Here is a 19,291-nt window from a genome sequence, read left to right as displayed (position 1 = left end):
TTCAAAAACCGACGCTGGTAAAATAGTTTTAATATAATAATTTTTTCAACCATAGTTCTCTTAGTGATAAATAATTGTAGTATTGTTGAATGGTTGTCAAAGTGTATAAATTAGTGCAAAGTTTGAAGACTTTGAAGTATACCTGGCCTTGCTATGAAGTAAGGATCAATAGATGCCTGCAGATAGCCTCAACACACTTGGTAATGTGAAATTTTACTTGGATTAAACATCCTTAAAAATCCGCTCACGTAAGGTTTAAAAAAATTTGTGTACAAAATTTTACAAGAAAATGAATACATAGTTTTTAAGGACGGTTATTCATGTAAAGTAATGATTATATAAGAGTTGTAGACATTATTAATACGCAAGGTTTTCACCTCGTGCTTTTTTACAAATCATGATGAAACATTTCATCAATGAATTTATTAGCCTAAACTCATAATCGGCGAAAATTACCATAAATTAAAGAGAGAGGAAATTCTCTTACACTAACTTTTATATTTTATAACTTTGCCTTATCTTTAAACCTCAAAAATAGTTTTTTTACCTTTTATACTAATAGATATTTGGATATTATACTAATTTGGAGAATATTTCAGGCCTAATTTTAATATTTCACAAACTAATATCACAAAGCCAGATATTTCTTTAGCTGACTACAATATATTTCATGTTCTGGTGTTGCTGTATTTTGAAAATAAAGCAAATTTGTCAATCTTTGGGGCAAAGGACTGAAGTGAAATAGAGGGCTTCTGCCTCGACCATACTGGTAGCTAAATACCATCTCACCATTGCATGCTATACTCACTGAAATTCGATTAACAATGTAACTCTTGCTTTTCTTGTGACATATTGACAAATAAGGGTCTTCAACTGTCGGACAGAGATGCAAACATACATACAGTCAACCTCCTTTTAACCGACCTCATATTAACCGATAATTGGATTATCCGCATTTCATCGTAAAATATTACAGTTTGTTTTAACCGACTTTGCCTTGAGAGCAGTTCGGTTTAACCGCCACTTTCTAGGAATCTTGGCATTTCCGCTCCCACACTGGGCGATGAGAACCGAACTATACGCTTATCTCCACAGGATGTGTCTAAGAATAAGTCATTTTCTACAGTAATTAAGTTATTAAAATAAGAATTGGTATTGACCGTTGCCTGGTACTGTAATATTATATATTCCACTGAAATTAGGCCTATTTAACCTAACCGTGTTTTGTGTTTATTTGTGACTTTTCCATCAATACGAAAGAAGGAGATAAGAGTAGTTTATTTTATAAATAATGCAAGTATGACTTCAAATTAATTACTATAAAATTCCAAATGAATAGCACTTCATTATGTTATGATTTTAGGGTTTGCTCGTTTTAACCGAACTTTTGAGTTATGCTACCTATCCTATTAGGGTCGGTTAAGAGGGGGTTTACTGTATGAAGAAATACAGTTGTTTACTTCCAGAATATTTGTTTCTGGTTTTGACTACCAGTTTTTCGTGTTCTATTACTGTATCTTGTTCCAATTGTGGCTGGGTTTATACATACTAATATTGTTCAACAATACCTAGTTCAACGAATTGCCATGGCCATACAAAAAGAAAATGTCGCCAGCATCATTGGTTCCTCACACGCAGACGACGACCTTTCGTCAATATTTTATTTATAAAATTATTGTAAAAGTTGGTGAATATTGTTATTTTGACATGTCATCCTCTCTAAGAGCCTGTGTCGAATCAGAGCCCAATAAAGTTTCTACTATTGTTATGTTTTAGGTACTCTCTTCACCTGATGACAGGATCAGATTTCAGATTACTAATGGTATAATTGTGTTGCAGGTCTGGTTATGCTCTTGAGGTCCCCTGTGGCGGGCGGTGGTTGCGCCACTAGCATGGACTCGTGACGATGTTTCTCACTTCTTGGCCCCTCTCGGCTCTCCGCCCCGCCTTTTCTGCGACCGGCATCGGCTAGTCCGCCCCTCCAAGACACCATCTCTCCACAAAGCACAACTATATTTTTCTAAACCACGCCCTCGATGTCATGAAATCTAACCTATCTTCCTTCTTTTACGGATCAAAAAATATTTTCATTCGTGTACATCAAATGCGACTCTTCCATATTTCTGTAGAATACGTACGTGTTAGTGATTAAGTAGAGTCAAAGTAGTGTTCACTTGTTTGATAATTTATTTACACTTTTCGAACTTTTAATCTACCATGTGTTTGCCTTAAGACTATGAACGATCAAAGAAAGTTAGACTCGGTGCTCTTAGTATTTTTTTAATAGACGTAATCGTAAATTAGGCTATTGGAAGTGTGAGTACTGTGTTGCGTTTTTATTTCTAAAGTTTACACTTGTAAGTCACACCAGTTTCTGTGTGTCTATCATGCACGCGACCGTGGGTGAGGTGATGAGGTGTGTGCCAGTCGGAGAGTGACAGCCGCTCTGATGTCCACTGGCTGGAGAGCTGAACATCTGCAGGAAGAGAAGATTCTGCAGGAGGAAGCCAAGTCCCGCTTGATTCAGGAGAAAGAGTCACCGGCGATTGACGAAAACACTGGAGCGATTCCTCTTAAAACAATCAAGAAAGAGAACGAGAATGAGCCCGCCGTCGGTGAAACTTGCCTCGATTCCCCGGTTGAAGAAAAGAATCTTCGTGAAATGGTCCAAAACCAAACTAATGTTCCTCAAGTGCACAAAACAGACACAAAGAAAAACAAATCTAAGTTAGTGAAACAACAGACTTTATCAGATCTACCGGAAGATTCGGGAGAGAAACTTGTCGAGAAAGTTTTGAGGAAGCAGAACACTGTGAGTGGTGCGCTATGCTCAGAAGGGAAGTTCTCACCATGCAGTCTGTCTACGGACGGAGACCGACTGTTTATCCGTGTGAGGACTCCGTCGGGTGTTGACCTAGTGACCAAGTGTCTTGACAAAACCAGCACCACCAGCAGCGAGGAGACAATCCAGAGGGGCAATGGCGGTCTGCGCAAGGGGAGCGACAGTAAGTCTCTCATTGTTTGTAATAACAAGTCAATCGTAAATTATCCTGCAAGTATGGAAATTGTAATCAATTTTACTTCTGGTTGTATTTAAATGTATATTGGTTACATAAAATACCAAATACTAACATATTTGCTGTTCAATTAATATTTTGTATAAATCTTCAATACTTTGGAAATGAGTTTGAAATGTATCTAAGGGTCTCTCTAACAGGTTTTTCTTCAAACATTGAATTGTCTCCCCAAACTGTGCTATCAATGCTTAAACATTACTTGTATAGCTTTTTTCACTACCCTAAGCATGGTAAAGTTATACAGAAACAATTTTTGTTATAACGATTCTGCTAGTAGTTCTTCTTTGTCGCTCAAGAAGTAATTCTTTTTCAGTATGTTTCAGTGAGTTGTCTTGAGACAGCTGTTAAAAAAAATGATAGAATACCGTATCAAATACTTTTGGAAAATTTAATTTTGCATACGTTTAACTCAAACTTTCTTCGTTAGTTGGTAGTCGGTCGAGCGGTGTGGGGACATCGTTGGTGTCACTCAGTGGGGTGGGGACGTCAAGCGCAGAGGGGACTACCGAGCGCCCGGCCAGCATACCTAGTGTGCGCCAGCGCATGTCAGGAACCGACTTCTGGAGCCAAGTGGCGCAGCAAGTAGCGTACATCGACAGCACCGGGAACAGCAACCGCAACTCTCTTCTACTCAATTGCGGCCATCAGATACCTATACCTCCTGGGGTGTGTTGCTTGTTTGTTTAGTATTTTAAAAATGTCTGTGAGATGAATAGAGTTACATACCTTATAATCCGACAAACAGATCAAATAGAACACGTAGGTTGTTTACATGTTTCGGCTTGTACACACATACACGAACGGGACGAATACATTTTACGAAAAAAAAATAAAAACTACTAATAGGCCTATTACAAAATGTATAGGCAGGACGCGCATCACAGTGAAGGTCAGGATCCAGGAAAGTTAAGTTGAGTGAAGCTGATCTTCACCGTGATGCGTGTCCTGCCCATACATTTTGTAATAGGCCGATTAGTAGTTTTTTCATCAGTAAAATGTCTTTGTCTCGTCCATGTATGTGAGTGTGTATGTTTATTAATAAACAGTGACAATGATTTCATCCAACTGCAATGTTTTGACAATGGCGGATACAAGCCGAAACATGTAAACAACCTACTTGTCCTATATGAGCTGTTTGTTGGATTAAAAAATATGTAAACCTATTTAACACATTGATTATAACAGTTTAGGAGCTAGAATTTAAATGAATTATAATTCAAAAGTGTAGTGAATTTGTTTGCTTTTCATGCTTTTGGTCATACGTTCTTGATTCTAGATCACACTCACAGCTTTTTCACTATGACTATAACTATTGTGTGATAGGGACACTTACAGTACAGTATTGAGCATACATTTTCACTCTTACTCACAATTCACATCCTCAAATGAACCGAAGAGTGTGACTATTCTGTTGAATTTTTAATTCAGTTTTATAGAGAATGAAACCCTGTAGAATGCTTACCGGTATCTGAGTTGATTCTCCTAGACTAGGCCTACAGTTGTACTCCTTAGGTGTAAGACATACTTCTTAGTACTCTTTAGAACTAGAAGCAGACTGAATTTTCAGTCAATACAAAATGAGTACATACCTTCTTAAAACCACATTTTGTGTAGATTAATAACCTACAGTAGTAAACAATACATGAATTTAGCTGTATGTGTATGTCTAGACAAACAGGACTTTAAGTTGTTAACTTATTTGACAGCATTAGTCAGCAGGTGGCCACCCGAAGCTTCTACAGTCTTAACATAAATTTAAGCCTAAAAAGGAGCCATATTTATCTGTATAGTTATTTGTGTAACTAGTATGCAAAGTAGCACTTTGCTGCACATGAGAGCAATGTTTACTCATGCTGGAAACTGGAAAGTTTCTCGAGGGTAGCAAATGCTCTTTGCACTCGTGTTACATATTATATTTTTCCTACAGTTACTATAAAGCATAGAAATAATTAGTCTTTTAAACACTAAACAACACTTTTTAGGTTAGGTTAAATCTAAGCTTTGAACAAAATGGGAAACACTGCACCAGCTGATCGTAGTCATAGTATCTTTAAGTGTTGCCAACTTGTTTTTAAGACGTACACGGATTACGTGCCTAATAAAAGCACATTGTTTAGTATTGTTTGGCTGAATACTGGAGTGCGGCAAAACAAATGAGTGCGGCATAAGTAAGTAAATGTATGTAAGTAAATAAGCTACTTTGCATGCTATAATCAGTACAAGAAAGCCCAATTTGTCAGGTAACTGTGGAAAAAGTCATTTTCTTGTTAGTCTTTGGCTTTAAATCCTATCATAATTGTTTGCAGAGTCTGCCTCTAGCACCGACCACTACGCCTTGTCACACTCTCACAGGGTCGTCTGGTTCTGTCGACTACAGCACACAGACCGACTCCCCTCCGTCTCTCACCCCTTCACCCCTCCACCCTCGACAACATCACAGGTTCTCCTTCAGAGACCAGCCGCGCCGAGGCAAACTCAGCCGCTTCTATAGTCAAGACCCGGAGCCTGTCACTAGGGGTGAGGGTGAGAATGTAGTTTGACAAATTTTAAAAATCTAAATCATGACAAAGATTAAAATATTTCGCCATTTACTGGATCACAGGTATTTAACCAGTGAACGGCCGGTCAACTAGATTGAATAAATTTTGCTTTAAGGATGTTGATGACGATGTTTTCTGATGGATTGAGTGCTATCTAGGAAGCACAAAACCTGATCAGAAATCACGTGGGACACTACAACCAGAATTTGACCAAGGTTTAAATGTCACGTTAATTTATTAGATGACAAGTTATTTAGTAGGTTCACCAGTTTAATGATTTATTTGTGGTTAACTGTGTTTTTTTAACACTCACATTAAGTTTTATCATTGGGAAGTTCAGCAGAATATGGGCAAGGTGTTAAAACTATTCTTTTTACTGTAACTCATTAGCCTACTTTCCCTTTGTTGGAAACAAGTGGAAACTCAAGCTAATGTCATTCACTGGTGCTCTCACCTTTATATTTCTGATCTATTTCACTAATTTCTCGCACATTCTTAATAGGTTAGGGTGCTGAAAGTACACTTTGTAATTTCTGACTTGGCACTGAAAAGATGTTGTGAGTCAATACCTAACTTCTATGGATTTTTGGTTGTATCTGTAATATTGACCACATTAGTTAAATGGGTAGTTCATTAAAAAGAAAATTTGGAGTGACTCGTTCAACTATATTAATTTAAAATACAAAATTAGCTGTAGCCGGTCAGTATCGAAACATCAATGTTTGTGATGTTAGGCCTAGGTGGTGAGCTGAGAGTGCTACAGCCGCTACTACAAGGACCAGAGCCTCTGACTTACTCCCCACCTCTGTCGGCTGGCCGCAACTCCCTAGCGACAGTGTGGGGCGGCGCTCAAGAACTAAGCAATAGACGCATCCGACCTGGCACCTCACGCTTTCAGTCCACGGTAAGTAAATTTTCAGTGCTCAACAGATTACTAGCTATATTTATTCCAAACTACAATGGTTGTCTGTAAATTAGAGTCTCCGACGTGCTCCTGTCACAGTCAATCAAGCTAGGCCTAGCTGAAATCTGACGCCATCATTGTGTTCTTTACTTTTTCCAAAACTGCTGTAGCCATTCCACACCCCATGAGATGATTAGTTTCATCATAACCACTGATAATTAGGTAAGAAAAATGCATACGTGACGCTAGTGTCGATTACCTCTCATAATATTGTTGGCTACCACAAACAAGACTTGTTGCTCAGAGAACCAACGACAATAGTAGTCAGGGAAGTTAAGAACACGGTGCTGGTTCCAAATTCATACTAAATTTATGGGATATAATCATAGCTCATTAATTTATGGTCTCCTTATTTTTTATCTTTTTCCAAAGAGGTTGCAGCCTTTTTTTTAAACCTTGCTTTTCCCTGTCCACATAGGTCTTGGGCCTGTGCGTGGAACGTATCCAGAAAAGCAAGGGGTCAGCTAGTATAGTACAAGGGTGATCTGTTCTGTTAAAATATGTAGTAGTAGGCACCAGGGTCTGTACCCACAACATTGCTTGATTAGGTTAGGTTAGGTTAGGAGGTTAGGCTAGGTTAGGAGGTTAGGCTAGACTAGGTTTGTTTAGGTTAGGTTAAGTGACTCACTCACCATACAATCTATTTATTTTACACCTTGCTAAACACAGTACGGACGTAAACGGAAGCCGAGCAGTTGGGAGGAGAGTGTTTCGCTGCAACGACGTCGTAGCATCGCCTCTCGAGAGGAGACAAGGGAGTGGAGGGAGAGAGTGTTGACTCATCATCCCCCCGAGGCCCCAACCCCTGACCCGACCACCCCTCTGGACAAGAAGGATCTCCGTTACTACTTCCAACACCCGTACTTGAGACTGTTCGCTACGTACTTTACGATATTCTGCAACTTTCTGCTGTTTGCGGAGGATCCTATATCACACAGTCATGCTGGTGAGTATGAATGAATACTGAATAGTAATTTATTCAGTCTTTAAACAATACAGTTTTATTATTATTGATATCGTCATGCGTACACAAATATAATATAGGATTCTTCCTATATGTTGTGGCTCATCATTAGAAAATTTTGGGGAAAAGTGGACATTTGGAGCTTTAATCACATTTTGAGCTTGTACGAGTTGAATCAGAATATCTCGAAGTCGTCGAGATATCTTATCGAGTTCTCGAGATATCTTATCGAGTTCTTATCTAATCGAGAATATATCGAGTCGTCAGAGAAAACTGAGTGCTATACTGCGTAGCTTAAACAAAGAAAATCACCAATGTCTGCTTGTTTTTTTTTTTGTAAAAAAAACAAGCAACGCTATGTTTATCCAACTTATTTTTCCTTGGAAATCCATTATGTAACTAGATGCTTGATAATATTTAATGTATACCAACAGACGATCTGAGAGACCATTGTAAGTTTTAGGCCAACTTGAAATGTTGTAATTGTATAGTTAGGCTATTTATTTGGTATTGTTTGATTGTAAGCAGTTTATTTTGATAAACTTCTTCTTCTTCTCTGCTGTGTTAAGCTAGATTATTCTAAGTGTCAGACAACCTGTGGTCAAATAGACGAGACGACATTGTTACAGGATAAAGAAAATTGGCTGTTTAGGATTGTTTGTTGGCCATTGAATACAAACCACAGTTACGTTTTTTCCAGAGTCGAGGATACCAATGGTCGGTAACGTGTTCAGTTTTGTCCTGACTAAATACCCGCCTGACTGGAGGTGGTCATTAATTAAGGTAAGGAAACATTAGGATTTGTTTAATTGTTATGTGATATTTGTTTTTTAATTCATTTTATTTCTAAACTTTGCTTTTTATAAGTTTTTTGGGAAATGGTCTTAGATATTTTAATCTCAAAATATTCATATCCATACTGCTGGTGTTCAGTTTCAAGCACCATTTAACCAAAAGTGTCCATTAACTTTTCTCTAATCAAGCCAAGATTAATAAACAAATTACTTCCTTCCTCAAAATGAAATGAAATTAGTTTGTATTATTTACAGACACTAAATGTGTTTTTATTCTGTCCAGGTGTTGATGTGGCTCACGGCCATCTTGTGTGGACTGGTGTTTGGTAAACTGATTGTCCATAACATTCTCTGTGGCAAGATACTCAGACTGAAGATGTTCCGTGACGAACAGGTACATTCAGATAAACCTCATTTGAAAAATACCTTGTCAGACAATCCTTGTCATGTAGTGATATTGCTTGAAGTAAAACTTGCAATAAATGTTTTGGGTTTTTGGTGGATGTAATAAGTTTTACTTTGCACCCTACTTTACTGTTTTTGTCAATGATGTTTTTTTTTGCCATTGTTTGTCATACCACAGAATCCTGAGGTTGTAAAAATGAATACAGTAGACTGAGTAGACCTCCTCTCAACTGACCTCACATTAACCGATAATCAGATTATCCGCCCTTGCTCCTTGTTTTAAGAGCAGTTCCGTTTAACCGTGGCTTTCTAGAAATCTTGGCATTTCCGCTCCCACGCTTAGTGATGGGAACATATGCTAAACTCTGCAGGATGTTACTGTATAAATAAACATCCTGTCTCATAACGAAATGGTTACTTGTATCTTTAATTTTAACAATAAGCTCTGCACTGTATTACGATATTTTTGGAAAGCATCAATTAAGGGGAGTCGCTACTGAAACTAGTGATAAAAAAATCCTTTTAAAAATTATAATCTATACTTTTTAGGCTTACCTATTCAGTCTTAAAAAAAGGTTTTCCACTGTTAACGTAAAAAATATGTAGCCTACTTTTTGGAGTTTATGGAGTTTTTTTTTTTAAATAACTTTTTTACTACCAAACAAATTTTTATTGTTTAATATCCCATTTTAAAGAGCAAGAAAAGTACCAACTTTTTGTGAACTCTCATATTGTTTTAATGTTTTCTCAACTATTTTATGATTAATTTCTTCATAAATAACTTTTTTTAAATTCCTATTTAATTATTTTGTTCATGAACTTGTATTTAAGGTATCACAATATCCATTCACAAAAAGCTGCTTTATAGGATAAGCAATGTGTGGTAAAAATTTCATTCATATAGCTTTAATAGTTAAAAAGTTATAAGAACTTATATGTAAAAAAAACAGAATCTTAAAGTGGCAGAAAACAGCGGAATAGTATACTTAGTAACTATAGAAACAGGTGCGTGCGCTCCACGTCAAATATTTTTTTAACAGCGATAAAAATATATATAATGCCATATGTTGTGTTTTTCTGAAACCTTATACAACATAGAAGAATAAAAAATAAAAATATTTTTTTACAAAATTGGTCATTTTCAGTAGCGACTCCCCTTAATAAGACTAAACGTTTCAAAATAAGAATTTTGATTGACTCTTGCCTAAGACTATGATTTATTCCACTGAAATTATTTGACTTTACCGTGTTCTGGGTTTATTTGTGACTTTTCTATCGTCATTCGTCAATACTTAAAAGAAAAAAGTAGATAAGTGTAGTTGATTTTGTAAATAATACACGCGCGACTCCAGAATAATGATTAAATAATTCCAAATGAATAGCACTTAATTTTTTTAGGTTTTTATGGATTGTCCATTTTGAACCGACCTTTAGAGTTATTCGACCTAGGTTTAGTCCCGTTAGGTTCGGTTAAAAGGGGGTCTACTGTAAGTTAATTTGTTGTCACAATAGATCTTTGATCTTGTTTAGCTTTGAACAAAAATAAGACAAATAATAACTAGGAGATTTAGTATGTATTATCAGACAGCGGCAACTAAATAATTTTGAAATAGAATCCTGTTTTGGATTGAAGGTTAATAATTTTTCCTCAGTTAAAACTTAGAATTTCTCGTAGCCAATTCACAGGTCTTTGAAGGTTCGGATAACTAATTTACTGTGTTCTTAATGCATTTAGAATTTGCATTTTTTGTCAGGGAAAGTACTTATTTTAGAAGCATTAAGTAGAAGCCATGGACAAACAAGAACTTCCCCAAGGAAAGAGCTCCAAGTTCACAAGTACAGAAAAATGGGGGTTTTTCAGAAGAATCCTGCTAGGAGGGAGAAAATAAAGTTTATAATCTCCTGAATATAAATATTTTTTAACTGCCTAGAACTATTTTGTACAATGTATTAACTCTGCACCTATTCTTCCTTTTTGTATCCAGAATTCAAAATAACTTTGTTATTTTATAGTAATTAAAAATAAAAGGATGCTATTTACTGACTTATAGTCCAGTAAAATAAGACATTTTGGTATGCAAAAGGTCGGGTAGTTCTGATTTTTTGATATGTTGTTAGTATTGAGCCCATAACATAAAATCCAAGTTATCCACCTCGAGATGCTGCCGCTCGCCGCGGGGCGCGCCACTTGTTATCGAAATATAAAAAATATGGTAATTCCTATTGTTTTTCACTCAATCTCGCGAACCGTTGATTTTACCGAAAATGTTATATTATAACATTAAAGAAGAATAAATTTGTGACAGTTTAAGCCCAACAGCAAGTATGTAGCGTAAATAATGGTCAAAATACAGACCATCAAAATAAATAAATTTTCCAAAGACGTATAAAAATTGTTTTTTTTTCAATATTTCCACAATATAACTTTTTGAAGCAAACACCGTATTGATTTAGAGAGTAGGCCTATGCCAGTTTATTTGCTATTAACAGAAAATAAATGAAAGTATGAATAAAAATACCCCCACCTCAGCAAACCTGTAGACTAAGCGAATTTCCATTTGCTTGATTTGATTTTCACAAACCTATTTAAATAACATTAGGTTTAATTTGTGCCTAGGTTTGCTGCTACAGGGAGGGTAATATAGTATATAAAATAATAATAGTATGATAACAAACAAATAAATTTACCCAATTTTATAAAAATGTGTCTATAAATAAGGAAAAAAACATTAATTAAAAAATCTTCGCTATTGGAATAACTTGAGGTTTTTTAATTTACATTTTTTAATTTTCTCCGTAACCAATAACTGTAAAAAACATTTTAATGTACTAAATTATTTGTTTTTAAGCTTTACAAAATGGCCGAATCTTTTCATCAATTTCGTTGTCTCGAGCAATGCGAGAATGGCGCACGTCAACATTTTGCTCACTGTTAATGTTCAACTGACGTCATTTTTTGTAATATTTCCCAACTTCCTACAGATTTGATTGGGACGGATCATCCCAAGCGCCCATCAAGTTACAACATTTTGTCTGTTATCCCTCGTCCCCGAGTCAATCCACCAGAGCTTTTCATTGTCTTTAAGAGGGCCTGTTCGATGGCCTAATCAGACCAAATTCCACACCAGAGCTTGTCTGTACGTCTTGTAGTGAAATTTCCGATCTTTGTGAATTGTTTGTGTTCTTCAATATCAATCCTGTATTTCAATTCATATTCAGCATGTCCTGTATAGATGGGCGCACTTGGCGTGGAAAAATTACCCGCTGCATGGAAGATCTGTAGAGTGATTGTAATTGGAAGATCTTATTTGCCTGATCTTTCAGCCTCAATAAACTGTTAACTATGTTAAACTGTTTTATTTTGTTTTCAAGTGAAAGTATTGTACCCAAAGCTTAGCTTAAATGTTTATGTATAAACATTTGACAGCTTTGAGGTGAGTAGTTTTGCCGTTGAAGGTATATTTTGAAGGTCTGTTTTTCGGCATGTAAACCTACATTTATTAAAATGAGTTTGCGAAGCATGATCATTGAAGTATAAGACAAAACTTAGGAAATTAATTTATGTTTTTAGAAACGTACGCGAAATTCTTAACATTAATGAAATAAAAATGTTATACTATGCACTTATCCAATCGGTACTTCAATATGGAATTATAGTATGGGGAGGAGCTAGTAGTAATATTTTAAAGCCACTGTTTGTCAAACAAAAACTAATTATTAAAATAGCTTTTCAATTCAATAGGCGTTTCCCTACAAATTTATTGTTCAAAAACACTCAATTACTTTCGGTGCGTCAACTTTTTAAACAAAACTTTACTTGTATATCAAGATCAACTTGTATACTCCAATCAAGATTTAATAGAGACGCCAATCACGCATAACTATCCCACCACAAAAGCTGTAAATGTAGGTATGCAGGTACCCCGAGTTTTCAAGTCTGCAAACCTTACCAATGCTTTTTATATTGCGAATTTTTTGTATAGAAATATATTATCAGAGATTAGAGATCTACAGCTATCTCTTCCAGTTTATAAACGTTCGGTAAGCAGTTGGCTGTCGGAGATTGGGCTCGATCAGTTCAGTATACAATACATAACAATAATAAATACACAAGTACACCAAACAATATTTAGCGTACAGACATTAGTAACTGCAACTCCATTCACTCGACTTCCTTTTACTTAGCATTAACTGTTCCTGTAGCTGTCTCATAGCTTAGTTGTAAATAGGATTTTGATTAATTTAGTTTTAATTTTTAAGAATATTTCTAATTTGATTTGTAATAGAGCTCGTCCCGCGCACAGGTCTTTTACGGCCTATGACTGTTGTTCGTATTTTGTATATGTATATTTTGTAAAACATTTTTGTAAATAAAACAGATTTTGATTTGATTTGATTTGATTTGATCAGGCCATGGGAACGGTTGCTTTATGGGGTTTTTTGTTAAGAACGGGTTTTTCGTATTTTTGACCCTTAAAACATACAATTTTACAATGTACTAGGGGTCTGCGGTACAGAAAATTTAAGGTCGGTACGGTTCGGTACGGTACAATATTTTGTACCTCGGTTCTCGGTACAAAATCGGTACGGTACGCGGCTACCCGTATTTTTGCGGTTTTCTTCTCAGAACTGTATCTAAACCATTATTTTTAACTTTAATACATAGACATTACTATGAAAATGGATAGTATCCTACATTCATGGTTTTCTAACAACAATTACTGTACCACATATTATTAAAACAAAACCTTTTACTACTACGAGGATTGTGTCAAGAAAAATCACAGTTGAGATAAAGGCTTTACCTATTTTACTCTGAGATACTTTGAATAGCCATGATAAAGTAGTTTAAAAATAGGATAAGAGTTTTTATGAATAAACATGTTTGAAACATTTATTGACAAGATAATTTCACAAAACTGGTAAATTATTTCCAACCAACACAATGTCTAGTTGTTGTTTTTTTTTTATTTTAAAAACATATAAAAGCATTCAGTAGAAGACAGTGTGGTTTTGCCAGCTGTTCACAGCAGATGACAATGAAAAACTGGAGGTTATGATGAAGTAATGGCAAAGACCATTTTTTTTTATCAGCTTCAAAACTAGTTAAGTTATAAGATGGATACAATTCTTGCAAAGTTTTTTTCTGAAACTAAAATTTGGATTATCACAGAGTAAGATTTGATGTTGGGCAATTAGACTTTATAACTGTGTAAAAGGTGTGTATCCCTGAATTTATAAATTGCATTCTACACTTATTCACTGCCAAACATAATTCAGTAGAACCTTGATGAACCGAGAATTACACTAGCCTACATAACTTCATTACCCCAAGTAAAATACCAAGATAATTTTTATAATTGTATTTTAATCATATAATCTTAGTTTGTTAAAAATGGATTGTATGTTCAACAATAATTGCAGTCCATTATTGTTAAGCAGTATGGTCCCAAATTATTGTTTTTGATTTTGAAACATCACAGTTCATTTGACAAAATTATAGTTGAAGCAGCTCAATGTCAAGTCAAAGTCACGCTTGTGCAATAGTTTGTTTACATGCTTTCTCCAGACCACGGGGGAGGGGAGGGTCTGATAAGCCGTCTATTGTTCACCCCCAAGAAGGTCCGACCCTCATTAGTGCCGCTCGGCTGCACTCAGTGGGGAACCCAATACCACAAATCAATCTTTTAAATGAATACAAATATTTGGTAATAATTGTTTTATTAATATTCACCTTGAAATTTCAATAAATTTGGTGTAAAATTTGACAAAAATCTGCCATTTGGACCGATTATTAATACAATACCAAATACCAATAAAGTAGTACATTCATTGGTAATTAAATAATAGGTAAAAATCTACCGATTTTCGTCAAGTTTTACCCCCTGCTGTGCGCTATGTCACAAAAGCTGATAACGACATGGGTGATTAGTAACCATGGCAACTTGTTGAATGCGTGATAAAGGGAAACCCAAGAAATAGAAGAACAAAGAGAAAGAATAACGACGTTGTTATCTTTAGGCCGGGGCCACACGTGGCGGATCGTCCGCGCGGCTTATGATCGTACGATCATAAGCCGCGCGACGATGTCCCGGCCACACGGAGCGGATGAACCGCTTCCGGTTGAGGTTTCCCAGCCTACGTACTGAGATTCTTAGAACATGGTTTATACACTCGTTCTCGTTGTAGTCATGGAAGAAACACGTATGTTAGTTTGTGCATTAGAAGCGTGTGGTGAGCTAGAGCCTAAGGCAAACCAAAATCATTGGGTCCATCATTTCATAACCGATAAACCATTTGTGTTCCAAACCTTTTACGAGCAAATGCGAAACCATAGTTCGGAGTCTTTTTGGTTTCTATCGCATGTAGATAGCATTGTTTGACGAGCTACTTCAATTGCTTTGACCGTATATAACTAAGGAAGATATACTCATGAGAAATGTACAACATGAGAAATCCCACATTATCTTTAACAAGTTCTATTGATTTGTCTGTATCGAACATTTTACACCTATAAACCGAAATGCACAAGCCCAAACTAAAAAAAAACACTAAAAATGCTTGAAAATTAGCTACAACCGCGCGGACAATCCGTATCGTGTGGCCACTCTCATAAGACTACATGTGTCATCCCCTCCAACGCGGCTTATGATCGCGCGGACAATCCGCGACATGGCGCGGACAATCCGCCCAGGCGGCTTAGGATCGCCCCGTGTGGCCACTCTCATTTGATTCAATGTGTTGTCGCACCACGCGGATCATCCGCGTGGTCCGTCCGCGCGGATGATCCGCGTCGTGTGGCCCCGGCCTTATACCCTTTTTACAATTTCCGTTATTGTTATCTTTATGTAAGATTTTATGATTTTGTTTTATAGGTTTATAAAATAATTCTTTTTAACTACGGGAATATCGATTTATAATTTATCAACGTGCTTCTCTTCTGAAACAGCAATACCGGATGCATAATGAAGGTCAATGGCCTAAAATATCACGATTGTGCAATATTGTATTTTGATGTTGAAATTAAAATCACGACAAAAGTTTGTATATATCCATGGTCGTCAATAGACAGATAAAATATCCATAACAAATATTTTAATTTATAAAATAAGGTTGTAGATTAGTTACAAGTTTAATATGTAGCCATAAACAGTTTTATGGCAGTAGGCAATGGCCAGCGGCAAATTCAATAGTCACGAAAATACTGATTAAGTTAGAGATAACATTTAACAGTCATCATAAAACTATTATTTTTATGATAAAACAGAATTTGGGAAAGTCGTAAAGAAATAAAAGTGATAAAACTCAACAGTTCTTGGAAGTACTTCAATACAACAATTATTGTCATGATAAAATGTTAATGGATTTGGGACTGCTAATGGGTTTTTTATTGCATCATCACGCTAGTAATAAATTATGAAGATCGTAAACAAACATCTGATAAGACTTTTATGTGCTTGGAACCAACTGCCGTTGACTACGATAGTAAACTGAAAGTAATTTATTATTATAATAGGCTGTACCGAACCGAATTTGTACCGTGTAAAATGCTGTACCGAACCGATGACGGTAATTAAGCTTGTACCGTACCGTACAGACTTTTTCGGTGCACCGCAGACCCCTACAATGTACCTATCTCTAAACCATTTTGTAGAGCTTAAAAACAAATAATTTAGTACATTAAAATGTGTTTTACAGTTATTGGTTACGGAGAAAATTAAAAAATGTATATTAAAAAACCTCAAGTTATTCCAATAGCGAAGATTTTTTAATTATTGTTTTTTTCCTTATTTATAGACACATATTTATAAAATTGGGTAAATTTATTTGTTTGTTATCATAGTATTATTATTTTATATACTATATTACCCTCCCTGTAGCAGCAAACCTAGGCACCAGTTAAACATTATGTTATTTAAATATGTTTGTAAAAATCAAATCAAGCAAATAGAAATTCGCTTAGTCTGCAGGTTTGCTGAGGTTGGGGGTATTTTTATTCATACTTTCATTTATTTTCTATTAATAGCAAATAAACTGGCATACTCTCTAAATCAATACGGTGTTTGCTTCGAACCACTATATTGTGGAAATATTGAAAAAAACCACAATTTTTATACGTCTTTGGAAAATTTATTTATTTTGATGGTCTGTATTCTGACCATTATTTACGCTACATACTTGCTGTTGGGCTTAAACTGTAACAAATTTATTCTTCTTTAATGTAATAATATAAAATTTTCGGTAAAATCAACGGTTCGCGAGATTGAGTGTAAAACAATAGGAATTACCATATTTTTTATATTTCGATAACAAGTGGCGCGCCCCACGGCGAGCGGCAGCATCTCGAGGTGGATAACTTGGATTTTATGTTATGGGCTCAATACTAACAACATATCAAAAAATCAGAACTACCCGACCTTTTGCACAGCAACCCCATATTTTCTGACAGATTTACTGGACTATTATCTTAGATTGTGTTTAAAAATGTCCAAAACCTTGTAGTAATGATCAAAGTTAACTTTTAAGTTCTTTTAAGTTAAAATTTGTTATAGGAACTATTTCGATTTCATTTTACTTACCAAAATAATTTCAAAAGTGATGAATCGGATATTTTTTTCCTACATTATAAATCTTGTGATTGACTCTTGTTCCAGGGTTCTTGGATAGCGATGTTCTTAACAGTGATCGTCTCATTGTACCTTTTCTCTCATGTGTACAATCTGCTGATGATCGTCTTTTACGACAAACCGAGCTACTACATAGACAGCAGGATGGGCATCACCTATGCCAGGTATGACTACTAAAAATATTTGACAATTGCTAAACAGCTAACTAAACGTTTGGAAAATAATTTCAGACCAGTTAAAGTTTAGTAATTAGTAAAAAAAGTAGATTGAGTAATAAATATTTATGATCTACTTTGAAAATTGGTTAAAAGTTTCAACGGCATTTGTTTTCTGTAATTCACAGAATTTCATGGTTCAATAGATAAAATGTATTTTCTTCTATAATTGTTATTCGTATAATTGTTCCTAAACGTTATTTCAAAGTTAGGTGAATAAAAAAACACAACGATTCTGACTTCGGGATAGAATGATATTGGAAATTATTTTCTCTTATGATTTGGAAGAGAGGGCAGGAAGAAACAGAGTAATGGGGCAGTATGTCTTGCTAGTATTTGTAAACAAAGTTTTAATATGAGACTTAAGAAGTAGAAAAGCTTGCTCGCTAAGTTTAATGGAAAAACTATAAAGATAGTACTATTTAGATCAACAAAAACAATTTTTACAGCATATTATCTTTTGTACAGGGATTAGTATGAAACCTAGTGGTAACAAATTAAAAAATGTTGTAACCACATATCAGAACTAAAAGAAGTTTTAAGTCCACACCTGTTGAGATTTGTTGAGGTAAATGACTTAACACCTAGGGCTACATACTTTTAGGGTTCGGCTTGGATCCTCAAAGGATAATATTAGGAAGATCGTAGTCATCTCCCACTATTCCAGAAGAATTGTGGACAACTTCTGAAATCGTGCAGATATCACGATCATGGAGAAATCCTTTGAACATCCTCTGGAATTACAGAAACATGACCATCTCCTATGATCGTGTCAAAATTATGAACATTTAGCGCGATCAGAGTCAAATTATCTCGTCCTGTAATTTCTCTTGAGAAAGTCAGGAATTATCATTATCGTTTGATTATCATTAAACTATAGTCTTGTATAGTCTTGTAAGTGTGGTGGGTAGGTTTATTCTGACCAATGATATTGTCCAGTGTGATGAAGACAGCAGCATGTGGCACATGGCTGGGTGACCTGATCACAGCACTGATGGTGACGGACGTCATGCTGCAAGACAATCTCTACCCGGACTGGGCACCAATGTTGCGCAGACTGTGGCGTAGATCCAACATACCTCGGATACTCATCTTCTGGGTAGGCTCTGTGCTCGCCACCATCATAGTGGTGACTCTTATCATCAGCGACTTTATCAGCTGGGACAAGCTCAACAGGGATTTCATCGCCAGCACTGGTTAGTCCATTTATATCGTAGAATCCACCTTTGTATTCATCTTTTGTCAATGCTAAAAGTGTTGATCAGCTTAGTCAGTGTTACCCTAATGCCCACACCTCTACTGGTTACATGTCCGCTTCCATGAACTGTTATATTGGGACACTGTAAGAGAATATAGAGAATTCCTGTTTTTTTAGAATAAATTTGTCTTAAATCCCATCAACCACCATTGCAAATCAAATTATCAAATTGTTTATTGTCGTTAGGCATAATAATCATGCAATAGACCTGGCCATTGAAAAAAAAAATGGTAATCATGGCAGACAACTCAGGCTAATAAGTAATTAATGAAGATAAATCTCTGTAAATGGTTTTTCTTGTCAGAAATAACCTCTATATTCCTAATCTCAGTATGCAGCCTCCTTAAGGAGTAGACTTTGTAACACCGGTTTTGCACCATGTTGGGAAGGTATAATTCCTGGAAGCACGAGTAAAGGCATGTCTTGTGGCATTCGACGGCTGAGAAT

The 19,291-nt window shown here is 35.8% G+C and overlaps 1 protein-coding gene across 2 annotated transcripts in view; it reads left to right on the top strand.

The window, feature by feature from the left end:
- LOC128988678 (uncharacterized) overlaps nt 1–19,291 on the top strand; it is a 65,294-nt gene that overhangs the window by 35,035 nt on the left and 10,968 nt on the right. Inside the window, exons 2-10 of one of the 2 annotated variants that reach the window (XM_054410197.1) lie at nt 1,840–3,005; nt 3,505–3,743; nt 5,384–5,594; nt 6,352–6,521; nt 7,251–7,527; nt 8,246–8,328; nt 8,623–8,733; nt 17,399–17,535; nt 18,526–18,782. In XM_054410197.1, coding sequence (XP_054266172.1) covers nt 2,450–3,005; nt 3,505–3,743; nt 5,384–5,594; nt 6,352–6,521; nt 7,251–7,527; nt 8,246–8,328; nt 8,623–8,733; nt 17,399–17,535; nt 18,526–18,782 — 2,041 coding nt within the window. In that variant the 5' untranslated portion in view covers nt 1,840–2,449. Of the gene's footprint in view, nt 1–1,839; nt 3,006–3,504; nt 3,744–5,383; nt 5,601–6,351; nt 6,522–7,250; nt 7,528–8,245; nt 8,329–8,622; nt 8,734–17,398; nt 17,536–18,525; nt 18,783–19,291 lie in introns of both variants that reach the window. The other variant, XM_054410196.1, reaches the window with a different exon arrangement.

Source organism: Macrosteles quadrilineatus, unplaced genomic scaffold (assembly GCF_028750875.1).
Source record: "Macrosteles quadrilineatus isolate MER2022 unplaced genomic scaffold, UCM_ALF_1.0 Scaffold_3__2_contigs__length_128488019, whole genome shotgun sequence".
Lineage (NCBI taxonomy): Eukaryota > Metazoa > Arthropoda > Insecta > Hemiptera > Cicadellidae > Macrosteles > Macrosteles quadrilineatus.
Note: the sequence above shows the minus strand (reverse complement) of the source record. Positions and strands in the feature narration are given on the sequence as shown.